The 15,885-nt window shown below is 40.1% G+C and overlaps 2 protein-coding genes and 1 long non-coding RNA gene across 4 annotated transcripts; 2 read left to right on the top strand and 1 right to left on the bottom strand.

Moving 5' to 3' along the window:
* Nucleotides 1–482: 482 nt before the first annotated feature.
* On the bottom strand, nucleotides 483–1,575 carry LOC117827949. Its single transcript, XR_004634304.1, has 2 exons — nucleotides 1,027–1,575; nucleotides 483–794 (listed from the first exon to the last, which is right to left on the bottom strand). It is a non-coding gene; the product is annotated as an uncharacterized LOC117827949 (long non-coding RNA).
* On the top strand, nucleotides 637–7,970 carry ubqln4 (ubiquilin 4). Of its 2 annotated transcripts, XM_034704837.1 has the most exons (12): nucleotides 693–913; nucleotides 2,554–2,705; nucleotides 2,889–3,037; nucleotides 3,133–3,395; nucleotides 3,770–3,928; nucleotides 4,063–4,285; nucleotides 4,395–4,534; nucleotides 4,997–5,080; nucleotides 5,785–5,900; nucleotides 5,985–6,273; nucleotides 6,366–6,527; nucleotides 6,674–7,867. In XM_034704837.1, the coding sequence occupies exons 1-11, from the start codon at nucleotides 719–721 to the stop codon at nucleotides 6,516–6,518; spliced, it is 1,923 nt and encodes a 640-aa protein (XP_034560728.1). In that variant the 5' UTR covers nucleotides 693–718; the 3' UTR covers nucleotides 6,519–6,527; nucleotides 6,674–7,867. The 2 variants fall into 2 exon arrangements, with proteins under 2 accessions (XP_034560727.1, XP_034560728.1); XM_034704836.1 differs by having other exon boundaries at nucleotides 637–913; nucleotides 6,366–7,970.
* Nucleotides 7,971–8,903: 933 nt separating this feature from the next.
* Nucleotides 8,904–11,545, top strand: LOC117828568 (ras-related protein Rab-25-like). Its single transcript, XM_034705777.1, has 5 exons — nucleotides 8,904–9,524; nucleotides 10,063–10,258; nucleotides 10,380–10,573; nucleotides 10,925–11,005; nucleotides 11,097–11,545. The coding sequence occupies exons 1-5, from the start codon at nucleotides 9,488–9,490 to the stop codon at nucleotides 11,219–11,221; spliced, it is 633 nt and encodes a 210-aa protein (XP_034561668.1). The 5' UTR covers nucleotides 8,904–9,487; the 3' UTR covers nucleotides 11,222–11,545.
* The last annotated feature ends 4,340 nt before the right edge of the window (nucleotides 11,546–15,885 follow it).

Raw genomic sequence — 15,885 nt, forward strand, 5'->3', positions numbered from 1 at the left:
TTAGAGACTGTACAAGCCTCTGTGTTTTTAAAAGTAAACTGAAATTATGGTTCAAGGAAAAACAATCATGTGATCACTGAGTTAATCCTCTGAATGCATCAAACTAGAGACGATAAAACGTAATTTTAAATGTGTTATAAGTGATGCACTGTTGTTGAGTATGTATTGTTTTAAATGCTAGTATGTTTTTATCATTTGTATTGCACATTCTTTTACATCGTCCTGCCCAGGGACCACAGATGAAAATTAGCTTATAGCTAACTCTGGTTTGACACTTTTTGTTTTTAATGGGCCCTGTCAAATAAACTAATAAATAAAAAAATAAAAATAAAAATCACAGGAATAAGGTAAAAAATGAATGGATGCATGCCCATATAGGGCTTCCGTAAAAGGAAGTTGAATAATGTTCTCTGTACAACTGTACTTTTTACATTTTAAGAATGACTTTTAATCTCATATCTGAGGTAAATAAATCAACAAACTTTACAGGCAAAAACCATTTAGTTGTATTATTTACTGTTTTAGTCCAAGTAATAAAGAAACAAAGTTGGAAACATCAACAAACTTGTATGTATTCATGAAACCTTACATACACCTGAACAAGGAACAGAAATTTCAGAGGAAGCAGATAACTCCACTTCAGACTTGCCTATGGCCAAGCAGGTAGGTGAAGCATGGGAACTCCTGAGTTTCTTTCTGGGAGGAGGTATGACCTCTTATGACCCGGAAGCTGACGCCATACCCGAGCTGTTCCATCGGCGGAGTAAAGATGGCTGACCAAGGCGCCGCAGATCCTGGAAATAACAACAATAATAAACCTGAGTCATCGGAGGGAACTATTATAAAGGTCACAGTGAAAACTCCTAAAGACAAAGAAGAAATCGCCATCGCAGAGGATGCCTCTGTCACTCAGGTGTGTAGATAATTCAGCTGGGAGCTGGCTGCTGCTGCTCTCACGTCATGCCCCTGCCCACAACTTCTGCTAGCAAGCTAGTTAGCCCTGTTAGCATGTGTCATGTCGCTTACCGGCTAACTTATAGTGTGTGGATTTAAAGGAATTGTGCGTAGTGGACGCATTGTTGCGTTTGCCCACACATTTTTGTTGTTTTTACTGATGTTGACGCCCAATAGAGAGATAAAAACACGTTAGTATATGACACGGCTAACCGGTTAGCCAGCTAACGGTATCAGCTAGTTAGCTAACTCGGTTTGCGAGCTCAGCCTCCGTTAGCTAAGTATGTAACCAAACAAGTGTCAGCTGACGGGTTTCTGGGCCTTATGTTACTACCACAAGCCTAAAAGGACATCTTTAATGGAAGTCTTTAATGGAGGCTACGCCACTTTCATTTTCGCTCAACAGTCAGAAAACTGCTAAAGCTTGCTGTCCCTCTAGAACATTCTCACTGCTGCCACTGAGTCATTCAGCTTTCCAGGGAATACTCAGTATTCTCAGAACTACTGTTGTCTTGAGGACGTGTTACAAAGACCCTATAGTGCAATCACTGTGACAAAATGAAATCATAGTTTCTCATCACTGCTTGTCGCCTGATCAGTCTTCAATCTTTGCTGTGTGGTCCTGAGTTATATTTAGCCATTATTCTTTGGTTATATGTCTGTCATGGTCATGTATCGTTCACAAAGCTGGTAAACTGTGCTCAGAGTTCAAAGTCAGTCATGTTATCGTAACCTTACGTGACTATATGTTTCATATTATACATTATGTGGAAATTGTGCAATCTTAAGGTTTAAATTGTGTACACAGTGATTATTCAAACTGAATGCTAAAACAATACTATGTCAATCTTTGTTCTGTTATTTATTTTTGAGCTACCATAAAGTGGTTGCAGGTCATCCTTGGGTACAAAATACATCAAACACACGTGTAATTCTCAGTGGAAAAATATAAGTGGAACCCAACTATCAAATGAACAAGTCACAAACACACCTCAGAGAAATTTAGAACACCGCCATGTGTAGAATTACCTTGCAACAAGTTTGTTTTTCAGGCAGAAGAAGCTCCTCAGAAAACAATTCAACTGGTAGACATAGGTTAACCAGGTTGTCTGTGTTGTTTAAATATCATTGAACGTTTCATTACCAGGATTAAACTTGGTCCTCCATCTAATCTGCTTTAGTGGTCTGGTTGTTTGTTACTATTTGGCCCTATCATTAATACAAGAAGCTGATTGTAATACTGTTAAAATAAATGATTCATCTTTTTTTTTATAGTTAAAATGAAAGACCAAAAAAAGCAGCTGAGAGAGTAAAAGAAGATTTTCTGTGCTCATTTAATGTCAATGAGTAACAGTGATCTGGCAGATTTTTACTGTTCAGACCACTGCTAATAGGATAAGCATTCAGGCCTTGCGTAGAAACTGGAATTTAAGGCATTATGGTTGCAACAGAATAGAAAGGGGAATTAAAGCAGCACCACTGAAGTGTAACCATCTCATTCTTAATGTTATCCGTTTAATTTCCTGTTTCTTTTTCACCTTCTTCACATCTTATCACATTCTTATTTCCTCTTCATTTTTCTCATATCTCTTTTTTTAGTTTAAAGAAGAGATCTCAAGGCGGTTCAAAGCCAAACAGGACCAGTTGGTTCTGATTTTTGCAGGGAAGATCTTGAAGGATGGCGACAGCCTCAGCCAACACGGCATCAAGGACGGCCTGACAGTTCATCTAGTGATAAAGACGGCACACAAGTAAGGCTACATTAATACACAAAAGTTTGCTGGTTCATAGATACATTTGTGTCCATCTTCTTCTTATTCAGATTTTAGTGAGCTTACATTGTTGAGCATTTCTTACTTACTTTATTTCGTGCCCAGACATTGTAAGCTTCTTTAGGTATAAATTAAGTCATACAACTACAATTATCCCCATAGGGCAGGAGATGGCAGTAGCACTTCAGCCTCCAGCTCAACCTCCACTCAAGCAGGCAATACCTCCACCTCTAGTCCAGGTACCAACCCCTCCTCCACAGCAGGCTCAACTGGCACTGCCCCCGCTCCCGCACAGACGCCAAACATTCTGAGTGAGTTGTGTTTTGATGATTTTTTTTACATTGAAACAACATATATCAGATCATCCCCATAAAGAGAACACAAGTAACCATCTGGCCTCCCTCAGCTGGCTTCGGTGACCTGGCTGGCCTTGCTGGAATGGGCATGGGCTCGGCTAACTTCATGGAGCTGCAGCAGCAGATGCAGAGGCAACTCATGTCCAATCCAGAGATGCTCTCTCAAATCATGGAGAACCCGCTGGTACAGAACATGATGTCCAACCCAGACCTGATGAGGCAGATGATCATGGCCAACCCACAGATGCAGTCGCTGATGGAACGCAACCCTGAGATCTCCCACATGCTCAACAACCCTGAGCTCATGAGACAGGTGAAGGGCGTGGACAGGGAGTTTTGGGGAGGATTTGATTCCAGTTTGAATCAATCCCAAATAGAGCCGTTTATGGCTAGAACCTTCATATTTATTGTTATGTGCTGTGTAAATGTGTTGAACGTAGGCCAGATGGTATTTTTGCATAATCCTGTTAAATTTCAAACCAAAATAGAAAAAACGTAACTTATATAATTTGTGAATTGCAATGATTTTAAGAACATAGCTCAAATGAAGATGCGTCAAGACATGACATCACATCAAGCAGAGATACCATTGTTGGCAGATCAGAACTGATTTGTATTGTAGAGTTCACAGAGTTAAAATAAACTTTCTCTGGCTTGGCTCCTCTTCCCTTTTATCTTTCCCCTCAGACCATGGAGTTGGCCAGGAACCCGGCCATGATGCAGGAAATGATGCGGAACCAGGACAGAGCCCTAAGCAACTTGGAGAGTATCCCAGGAGGTTACAATGCTTTGCGGAGGATGTACACAGACATCCAGGAACCCATGTTCAGCGCTGCCAGGGAACAGGTAATCTGATTTGTTTTCCCTTTTGTGAGTATTTATTTCAAGAATTCAATTACCTTTGTCATAGTTTTATTAAGCAGTCTTACATGAAATTTTATTTTGACAATTTCTTTATTTCCAAATCTCACTCCCTGTAGTTTGGTAGCAACCCATTCTCAGCTCTAGGTGGGAACTCTGAGTCTGGTGTTCAGCCGTCGCGAACAGAGAACCGCGAGCCTCTGCCTAATCCATGGGGGCCACCTAATTCTTCTAACCCGTCTGAGAGCGGAGGGGGCACCACAGGGAGCACTAGCACCACTGGAGGCACCAACCCTAGTGTGTCCAACCCTCTGGGCATCAATCCTGGCAGTCTGGGTAATGGTAAGTTAGAACGACTGTTACTGCCAGTACACCTGTATGCATAGTTTTATATACTTCCTGTGTGAACGTTCATAAATGTGCAAAAATAAATTCCCTCTGGAATTTTTAGGGATGTTCAACAGCCCGGGCATGCAGAGTCTACTTCAGCAGATTTCTGAAAACCCCCAGCTGATGCAGAACATGCTGTCTGCTCCCTACATGCGCAGTATGATGCAGTCACTGTCTCAAAACCCTGAGTTGGCCTCACAGGTATGAAACAGACAAACACTCGCAACAGAAAACACACGTTTAAACAGTTATGATACACTGCAAATTCTAGTTATATAGATTTAAATAATCAGAAACTGTCTTTGTTGTCTTGTTGTTTAGAGGCCTTTGATTTAATCATTTAAATATGTTCAACACTGCAGTTTGTTATTCATAGTAAACAGAAGGATAAAGTTAGCTCTGTTGTGCATTTAACTAATAAGGCCAACTATTTAGTACATACTCAACTTAGGATTGTCTGTTAAGCTCTGAACTAAATCGTACAGAATAAACACAATTTAGACCGCTTTGTTTCGAATGAACTGGATTGACTTCAAGGAAACACAAACACCTTACAATAGAGTGCTGCAAAAACACTGACATGAAAGAAAGATTCGTCCGTGATATTTGTCTTCACCAGATGTGGAATAACTTTGACTGTCCCTCTTTGTCTGTCCTTAACAGGTTTTGATGAATAACCCCTTGTTTGCTGGGAACCCACAACTACAAGAACAGTTCAGATCTCAGTTACCCATCTTTTTGCAGCAGGTACCACACACAGTTCAGTACCATGACTCAGTCCTGATTCCTAAAGTTGTGTTTTTTTTGAGTTAACAACAACTCACAGGAACAACCTTGGTGGAAAAACAAGATCAGTACTGATTGGCCCACAGGGGGCAATATACTCTTCTAAACCTTGACCCTGATATTTTGAAACTGGACTGATTCTTATCTCCACATGCTGAACAATTTTTGTCTCTAAGAATAAGATCTCTGCCACACATGTGGCTGTTATTTCAGATTTTGGTAAAGGCTGTACTATTTATAGTGTTAATTTTTTAATGTTTCTTTCGTAAATGTGTTTTGTTGAATATATTTTTTAGGAAGCGTATTGCTGCAACCCGAGTAAAGAAAGGGACAATATCATGTCATAACAGTTATTTTAACAATATAAGACCACACATTTTGAATGATGCGTTACATGAAGATAAATTTACTCCTTTTTTTAAGTATGTAACTTATAATTAAATCAAAATAAGTACTAAAAGGGTAAAAACATGTCATACAATTAAAATAATTTTATTAGAATGACAAACGTTTCAAGCAATAAAGTGAAACTGATCTTTTTTTTATTTACAGGGTGGCAATAGTACACTTTTGTAATCTTTCATATTTTTTTTCCCAAGTTTAGTTTAGAATTGACCTGCTATCTGTTGATTATTTGGGTAATTTATTTCTCTGATTGGATGCAGATGCAAAACCCAGAGGCCCTGTCAGTGATGACCAATCCCCGGGCCATGCAGGCTCTAATGCAGATCCAACAGGGTCTGCAGACGCTGCAGACAGAAGCACCAGGCCTCATGCCCAGGTATGCTCTCACAAATTAACATACATGCTTCAGTTTAAGAAGTAGTCCTCTTATTTAATTCTTTTGCCTTTTCCTTTGGTCTAGTTTGATGACAGGTGGAGTTCCTGGCATGCCCTCTGGTGGAGTTCCTGGCATGCCCTCTGGTGGAATTCCTGGCATGCCCTCTGGTGGAGCTCCTGGCATGCCCACTGCTGGAGCTCCTGGAATGCCCACTACTGGAGCTCCTGGCATACCCACTGCTGGAGCTCCTGGCATGCCCACAGAGAACCCAGCCTCCTCACCCAGCAGTGCAGGAACAAACGCCGCCCAGCAGCAGCTGATGCAACAGATGCTCCAGATGTTTGCTGGAGGAGCTGGTGGAGGAAGTGGAACGGTACACACATATACACATTAACTGACATCACATGCTTCACAATCTCAATGTATGATTTTTTCTTAAGCTCCATTAATTTTACCCCCCTGTAGACCCAGACTCCCGAGATAAGGTTCCAGTCCCAGCTGGACCAGCTGAGCGCCATGGGCTTCATCAACCGTGAGGCCAACCTGCAGGCCCTCATCGCTACTGGAGGAGACATCAATGCCGCTATCGAGAGACTGCTGGGCTCACAGCCCTCGTAAAGACATACAGTACATCTGACACACAGACACGTGCATACATAACCTGACTCATCAACACACCCAGCATCTACAGAGAACCAAGAGAAATTAAAGCGTATTGTCCCAAATCGTACAGAAGAAACTTGGACAGAATATCATTCTTCATCTGTTTTCAGATCATTCCCCTGTCCCCAAACTTCGCTTTTTGTGCATCATCCAACCAGATCTCTGTCTCAGAGTGCTGCTGTAGAGCCGGACTGAACCACTCTCACCTCGAGGGGTATTCTGGTGCAGAGAAAAGAAGCGAAACCCCATCCTGTAAAGGGATTCCCAACCATTCTTCATTTGTTGTTCCTTTTTTTTTTTTTTTTTTTTTTTTTTTACATTAAACTGGAGTCTAGTGTTGCAGACAGACATTTACATAATACAGATTTAATCCATGCAATGTGATTGGCTGTCGGCTCAGTTTCTTACATGACAGTTTGTTAGCATCGAACTAGCAGGTCAATACATAAGAGTTTTCTGGTATACGTATAGTAATCCTGAACACAAGCAGGAAGATATCTGCCCAGACAGACATTCAGTCTCATTCCTCCTTTGTTTTCACCATTATCGACATTTGACAGAAATAGCTGGTTTTGCCCAAACGACTTTCACTATTTATTGCAGGAGCTTAAGAAAATGACTCCCTTAACTTTACTCTGAACTTATAATTTGTCATTCCAAACGAAAGTGCCCACTTGCAGGTGCACAGTGTCTTTTTCCTCCTGAGGCACCACTGCTGTGCCTTGTGTCCTTCCCTGCCCTGTCAGAGCATTGTCGGAAAATTACAACCCCCACTCAGTCTGTTGATTAGAGACCATGATAAATTGTCCGCAGCATCATCCAGAACTATAAACATAGTCAAAAATCACATCCTAGCAGCTCTGAAACAAAGGACGCTGTTAAAATGATAATGAATGAAACAAACAAGCTTTCCTTTCATTTTAATCTGATTCTTCTTTTTATTCTGTTCTTCTTGTTTTGAGGTGCGGTTAGTACCTAGAGATAATTTGATTTGTCTCGCATAAAATAAATGTGAAAATCAAATGAGTAAAGAAGTAAATACATAATGGAAAGGCTTTACAAACGATTGTGGTGTAGTGGCACCATAAGTTTCTAAAATCAAGTTTTAGGTTGTCTTATTATTATTATTATTATTTTTCTTTTGAAATTACAAGCATTGTAGTTGTGGTAACCTTGGCAACTGCTTCTATAGCTTTGCTTTGTCTGTTGACCTCAGCTGAAAGAAAAATCCATCTCCCAATTGAACATGTTGGAACTAACTTTTAACAGTACTGTACTAAATAATAAAACATGGTCAAAAACTGTGGGCGCTCTGTGTCAGTTGATTGTAGGGATGTCATGATGTAGATGGGATGGTGCAAAATCACATGTGTTACTTTAAACTCATTAAAATATTCTGACTTTAAAGTTAATCTTAGACTCTGTTTCTGTTCTGATCAAATGTACAGTGATGATTTTTTACCTGGTTATGAAACAAGCTCAATTTAGATCTGATGTCTCTCCATAGCTAACATATCTGTTTATATATTTTTTTTATGTTTTCACTACTGTAGCTGGGTCAAATTGAAGAAAAATTAAATGAGTACAATGTTAGTAAAAAAGAAGCAGTTAGGTTAAGATAAGCTTTAACATATAAGATGTACTCATCAGGGGGGCAAGATCAAGAAAACAAAACAGTTGTTTACATCTTAATGTATGATTCAGTGTTAGTTACTTTGGTAAAACGGGCATTCGAAGGGTACGTACGAGCCAGTTTGTGTTTCAATAGTTGGTAGCATATTTACCATAATTTCATAGAAGGGAAATCAAAGTTCATTGGTAGGTTTCTGGACTGAAGTGGTATAATGACAAGATTTTTTTTACAAAGCCTTCAAAAAATATATATATTTAAGACTTAAAAAAAGTTCTGTTTACATTGACAGGTTATTTTAAACTCTACACAATCAATACAACTCAAACTGAAACCTCTGATTGTTGTGGCCTGTTTACAATATTTACAAATTGTAAACTCTTCACAGAAATCAGTCAGGCATATATATGTGTGGTGCTACAAAATCAGCCATGTCCCAGTTTTGTGTTGATATAAGCATAAGATTGATTAGTCAGTATTATAATATGGTAGCCTCTTATCCTTGTGATAACTCACATCCTTTTTTTTCTTTTTAATTTATATATATTTTTTAATTAAATTATTATTTTTTTAATTTACCAGTTATTGTATATACATGTAGTCAATACAGACATACTAACAAGAACAAACATTACAAAACATGGAAGGACATATTTATAGAGTTGTGAAGAGAGAGAAGACAGAAGAGAAGAGAGGGGGGAAAAAAGGAACCTAGGAAGGAACTAACACCCTTTAACTTCTTAGTTGAACCTTGTTCTATCCACATAAGTGCCTCTGGGTTTCAAATGATTCCATGCATCCCTGCAGGTGTCAGATAGGCAGCAACATGGCGCCCACACATCCACCTGATGGCTCACTCTTTATTGTTATTCAAATGAGGCGTGTCACTGAGTTAAAAGGAGAGCGTAGGGGAGGGTGGAGTCGGTTCCTGCCAGTGGTTCTACCTGTTCCACCTGCTCTCCTCCCCCTCTGGCCCTCCCTTGGGTGTCAGCTGATGAGGGATCGGCTGGCCACAGTACTCCTGCCCTGCCTGTCTACCTGGCTGTCCTCAACCAGGAGTCACCTGTGTGATAAAGAAGGAAGCGGGTTGGTGCAGCCTAACCTGTTCTCCTTTTCTTCATTTTCAACTCTTTACTCTCTCTCTCTCTCTCTCTCTCTCTCTCTCTCTCTCTGAACTGAGAAGAGAGTAAGAAAGAGAAGCTGTGTGTTTCTTCTTTTTTTCTGCTCTTCTTTTTCTGCTTAATGTGGCTTCAGGATATTTACTAATCGGGAAACATTCGCCACTGAATGCAGCATGGCGTCGGACGAGTCTTATAATTATGTCTATAAAGGTGAGTCCTGTTTACCTCAGCTGTGATTGTGTGGGAAGGGATAAGACACATATAGTAAGTAAGTAATGCTGTCAGGTGTAACCTTAGTTGTGATTACCTGCCTTTGATTTCGAGGAAGGAAATACAGAGAGAAGTGATGCCTCTCAGTCTATCTAATCGTAAAACATCTGACCTTTGACCTGTTAAACATAGGCTCTTTCATTTCTGCCTCACTAAGACCAATCTGCAGTCGAATGTATATTCCTTTTTAAATTAAGCTACCTATAGTTTACCATTCCATCCATTCCAAAAGAAAGTAAAGCACAGGGTAGATCTGTCACGTTTGTATGATGTCATGGTGTGTGGTATCTCGTGAGGGTGATAGAAAGTTTGCACGTGCCAGAAGAGATACAAGATATTTGATTCCCTTTCAGAAACTTACAGTTCAGACCTACTGACTCTTATTTATTTGATGTCTGCTCAGATAGTTATCTAAAAGCCAGAATGTGGTGTTATGGTACTTAACATGAGTGAACGCCTCCTGTCTGTGCTTGTTCAGTTGTTTTGATAGGGGAGTCTGGAGTAGGGAAGAGCAACCTTCTGTCTCGCTTCACTAAGAATGAGTTCAATCACGACAGCCGTACCACCATCGGTGTGGAGTTCAGCACGCGGACTGTTCAGATGAACAACTTCACCATCAAAGCCCAAATCTGGGACACTGCTGGACTGGAGCGCTACAGGGCCATCACCTCAGCGTGAGTATACACACACACACACACACACACACACACACACACACACACAAATCATGCCTCCCCCATGCATGTCAAACACTCCCAGTTTTAATCCTGCCCGTGTGGTCTCTGTTGGACTCAGGTATTACAGAGGAGCAGTTGGAGCACTGTTGGTCTATGACATTACCAAACACCTCACCTACGAGAGTGCGGAGCGATGGTTAAAAGAGCTGCTTGAACATGGAGATCCTCACATTGTTGTCATGCTGGTAGGAAATAAGAAAGACCTGGAGACCCTCAGAACTGTACCCACAGAGGAGGCCAAGGACTTTGCAGGTTGGTTAATGTAACAAGATTACAGAAGGGTGCGCTGTTGTACTTAATATTAGAATGGCTGTGATTCATTCAGAGGCAAAGTGCCAAAGATAATAACAGCAGTGCTAATATATAGTACACCAGCACAACCTTGAGTGTGATATTGCTTTTATACAACAGCTGCACATCATAGTAAGAAACATCCCTCTAATCCAACCACATTCCTTTGCCAGGACTATTTGTTCTATAAGGAGTAAAATCTGTGTTATGAATACTGTTACGTTATTATGTCACCTCTTCAAAAGACAAAGCCTACTTTACAGTGTGTTTATTGTTTGTCTAATGGGATCCTTGTCTTATATTCAAACCCAGAGAAGAGGGGTCTTATGTTTATGGAGACATCAGCGTTGGATTCCACCAATGTCGAAGCTGCGTTCAATGAAATCCTCTCAGGTACAGGAGCTCAGTCAGCGTATCAAAACACACATCCTCAGTTCGACTCAGTTCTTTGACTTGCCTACTGATGTGTCCTCTTTATGTCCAGTGATCCACAAGAAAGTGAACAGCAGAGAGGTGACCCGTGGCTCCATCTCTGCTGTAACTCTGTCCAGCCCCATCGGACCTATCGGAGAGGCACAGGAGGAGAGGGGCTGCTGTAAGGGCTCCTAACAGACTGCTGCCCAGTGAACATTGACTCTATGCAAACAACTGCACCCTTAACTGTCATTCAGGCCTTAGCATGACATCATTCACACATTGTCTGAGGAATGAGGTACCTGTTTAACATTTTAAGCAGTCAATGTACAAAGCTCTTTAAATGATGTACAGTATGAAACTGAAAAACAAAAGGTATAATATTCAGAAAATCTATATTTCATGTTTCTCTTCTGGTTACTAACGGGCACTTTTGACTCAGGATGACTGCACATTTGTTCCTATCTATTATCTGAATATTTTTCGAAAGGAGTTATAAAGTTGTTTTATTTTTTATAAAGTGAAAGCCTGGGATTATTTTGGAATAAATTATTTATGTTATTCTGACTGCATGCTGTTATTTATTAAAGACACCAATTTAATGTCCATGTCATAAGTGTAACCTTAATCAGATGAAGTAAAGACTAGAGGGCTCCCTCTAAGTGACATTGCAGAGGATTAAAAACATACAGTAACTGCATAATCAATTTTAAGTAATATTTTCAAGATATGTCCAACTTCAGTAGGCACAAAAACTTTGAAAAACAGTCCAGGCAGTAAAAATGGTAATACCCAGTGAGACTGCAGATAATTCATTTGGAATAATCCAGAAACCTCTGAGGATTTTTAAGAGGAATTTTCAAAAACTTTTGAAAAATTCAATGAATTTCCTGTGGGAACTTTTGTGTACTTTTGGTAACATTTGACAAAATCTTTCAGACTTTCAGAGATTTCGGGAAAAATTTGTTTTATTTTTTTTCCTTTTTCAAATAGAGAGATTGAGAATTTTCAATTGAATTTTTAAATTAATTTTTAATGACGATTTTCCAAATTTTTGGTAAATATCTGAGGATTTTCAGTTCACATTTTTTTGAACTTTTGGAAACTAACATTTGAAAGTTTGGAGGAATCTTTGAAGGGGATTTCCGTTAATTTTGTTATCTTTACACAAAATCATTCAGAAACCTTCAAGACTTTGAGGGACAATTCAATAGAAATTTCCAGAAACTTTGGTGAACTTTTGAATTTTTTGTGCACCTTTTTCCAAGGACCTGGAATTTTCAGTCAAAACATCCCAGGCTGTGTGTGACATTCCAGTCCTTGTCTAACAGTCCCAGTCCTGCTCTGTTCCCAATGCATCAACATGCTTGCAACACCCCATGTTAGTGCTGGTGAAGATAAGATCCTACTGACTGATAAAATGCATATGCTCTTAAAAGTTAATCAAACATTTTTATTCATAATCTGTACTTGCAAGTAGTAAGCAGCAATATAGGAAATAAATGTAGTGATAAAAAAGTACAATGTTTTCCACTTAAGCCTGGAACAAAACTCTAAAATTCTAAATTGGCCTTACACTCAGTGTTAGTACTTACAGTTGTTTCTTACATTGGGTTGAGAACCCCAACAAAGCACATCAAATCTTCATAATTAACACATTTGAAACTTCTTTCTTGATTGTACTTATGTCTGGGTTGCTGTAACAACTGAATTTCCCCCCCGGGGGATCAATAAAGTAATATCTTATCTTATCTTATCTTAAAAAAAATAAACCTGTTACACAACATCATGAACAATTTTGTGACTGACAGTTTTACCCAATCAGACCTTTGCTTCGTGGTCAGGGATCTTGCTCATAGACAACCTCTACTGACAGGAGGAGGTGAACGTGTTGTGTTTCTTCTTAGCCTGTAGGTGGCAGTGCTGATGTGGTAAGCTGTTATTCAAGCAGTAGTTTTGTACAGTGTAATGAATTTATTCCCTCTTTCATTTTCTTATTAACCCCAGTGCAGCTCATAGCAACTTCTTCCTGGTTCCATTAATGATTATGATACTAAGCTCATGCAGTGTGTGTGTGTTTGTGTGTGTGTGTGTGTGTGTGTGTGTGTGTGTGTGTGTGTGCGTGCGTGCGTGCGTGCGTGCGTGCTAGCGTGTACTGATGGATGTAAAGAAACAGACAAGCTGATGTGGCATGTCTGAGATAATATAAATCTGCAGCAGAGGTAGTTAATGACATTCTGGACAGACAGTGCTCTGTCTCTGGCTCACAGATGTGCAGAGGGAGCTTCTACTAAGGTGTGTGTGTGTGTGTGTGTGTGTGTGTGTGTGTGTGTGTGTGTATGGTGTCCTTTAGCAAAACATTTCTGCCAGAGATCATTTCGGCACAGTGAAATGACCACAAATGCATTTATTAAGTTATTCTTATGAAAATATGATAAGGAAGGCAATGCGGCAGGCAGTAAATGTTGTATTTCCTGTGAACAAGGATAGTTTTATAGGCTGAGTAAAAGCATCTGGTGCAATAATCCACGCAGGCTGAACATGCTGCACAGGTTGAAAGCCTGGTCGTGGTATCTGTAAATCTCCTCTTGTCTTCAGAGTAAAAGTAAATGTTCTGTTTGCAAAAGGTATTAAAATTAAAAAGTTACAAACCCAATTTTTTTAAATCTAAAGAATGGTGACAGCTGTTTTTGTTTATTTTGAATGTGTGTCCAATTTCTAACATGTGACTCGCTCACACAGGTTGGAAAGATTTGGGTTTAGCACTTACATGTGTTGGATATATACCCCCTCACTACTTGACATGTGTAGCCTGTAAAAACGTGTGTGTGAGAGCAGGATTCATATATGCTACAGTGATGAGAGGTGCAGCACCTCTGACCCCAACATGGAGCTGTTAATGTCCCATTTATGAGACCCCTTCGTCCTGCGCTTTGTGGGGAATCTTGTCCTGAATGACAACATCACACTGTGTAGGGATAAATGCAAGCTTTGGGTTTTTGTGACCTTTGACCCCCTAGAGCATGTATTTTTTGCTTAAACACAAATAAAAAAAGCATCAGTCTTTGTTTTTTTTTTAATCTGTTATTATAATGTGAATCTATAATAAGTGACTTGGGGTTTTTGCAGTATTTTTTTTTTTTTTTAAATCTGCATTTCCAAACCATATAGTTTTAATTCCCTCAGAAAATACATAATTGCCTCCAGCATTTGTCAGTAAATCAAGTGATTTTCAAGTTGCTTATTGATCTTAAAGAGAGGGAACATTTTCTCAACCCACACTTCTTGCCAAATGTAAGAATAAGGTATTCATGGGCAGCAGTGACTTGTTGGATCTGTCTAGTACAGGATGGTACTGCAAACCTGCACCTGTCTTCCACTGTCAGATTTATGATTTCCTACTGCAGTGTGGATTGGGTGATGTTCCTTACGTGGGTGTATATAATTGATGTGCCTTCATTTGTGCATGTAACCACAAAAAAAAGAGAACACAGTGTGTGACATCCCACATTCCCCACCATCACCTTACCTCTGTTGGTGAAAAATCAGCAGCTAACACCGAATTTGAGATATCCACGTCAGCTGACATCAACACATAAATAGAATTGAAATCAATGCACCCTGATTACCATGGTGATGTTGTTATGGCGACCAATCAAAGGGAGAGGTGAGCTGATGGGTGTTCAGACGCTTGACTCCCCAAAATGCGCAGTGAGAGAGAGAGAGAGAGAGAGAGAGAGAGAGAGAGAGAGAGAGAGAGAGAGAGAGAGAGAGAGAGAGAGAGAGAGAGAGCAGTAAAGGAACTGAGAGGTGGATTATGGCCTGCAGGTGATTGCAGAGAAAATGTTAAGAGTGTGTTTATCGCTCCTGTATGAAGACTCAAGCTGTGTGGTTTCAGCTCAGCTTGTTATGAGATTAGAAAATGCAGGAGACACCTGTTATAACTTTCCTTGTATTTGTGTGTAGCTATTGCAACACCCCAAAACACGAAACAGTCAATTAACACCTCTAAAAGCCTCTGATTTCATAACAGAGCTAGTTCATATATAAGGCCCAGCTGGGGTCACAAGTTTCCTTTGCAGCATGCAATTAAAAAGGGTGCTAGCGTCAAACAGAGCCAGGAGTCTCACTTAAAATAATATCACATAACTCAGTTGCCATGACAGCCACAGTGTTTGCCTTAGAGGCTGTGATACTAAACGGCTGCAGGTGTAAAGTGATGCAGCGAACGGTTATTCCAGTGAGGCTTTTAGCTGCAACCTGAGACCAGAAGCAAGTGTGAAGTAGGACGGTCATTAACATATTACCTGCAGTGTGACAGGTGAGCTTTCTAATAAGGGGACACTAGTGTTGAATGGTGACATCTGCAGAGTAGGAGGCAGGTCAGTGAATAGGAACTGTTTCTACTTAAATAAGCTTAACAAGGTCAGTTATTGTGAATGGTCTCTTAAACTCGAGAAGGGAGACACCTGACTACATTAAGCTTGTGAAACTCAGCTTTCAAAGAGTAACTTTTCTGCAGCTCCTTCCGAGGAACAAGGGTACACAGTTAATACCACCCAGCCCTTGAAACTGCTATGCTCTGTCTCATGGGAACGCAGAACGTCTGGCAGAACAGCAATAAAAGGGGCGTGCTGTTGGGTTTATTATGAGGAGAAATTTCCATAAGTGTGTTTTCTCCTCCACATGCAGCTGTTTTTCCTCGTCGCTAGTTGATGGAGGTTCAGTGCAGATCAAGAGGCTCAGACATGAGATATGTCCTGTGAGGGAAGATACCATAGTTATTCTAATAGATGCACTTTAATATTTAGTTTCACTGTAAAATGTATTGGACATAGGTCATTCAGAGAGCAGGAGTG

The sequence above is a fragment of the Notolabrus celidotus genome, chromosome 16, assembly GCF_009762535.1.
Source record: "Notolabrus celidotus isolate fNotCel1 chromosome 16, fNotCel1.pri, whole genome shotgun sequence".
Classification (NCBI taxonomy): domain Eukaryota; kingdom Metazoa; phylum Chordata; class Actinopteri; order Labriformes; family Labridae; genus Notolabrus; species Notolabrus celidotus.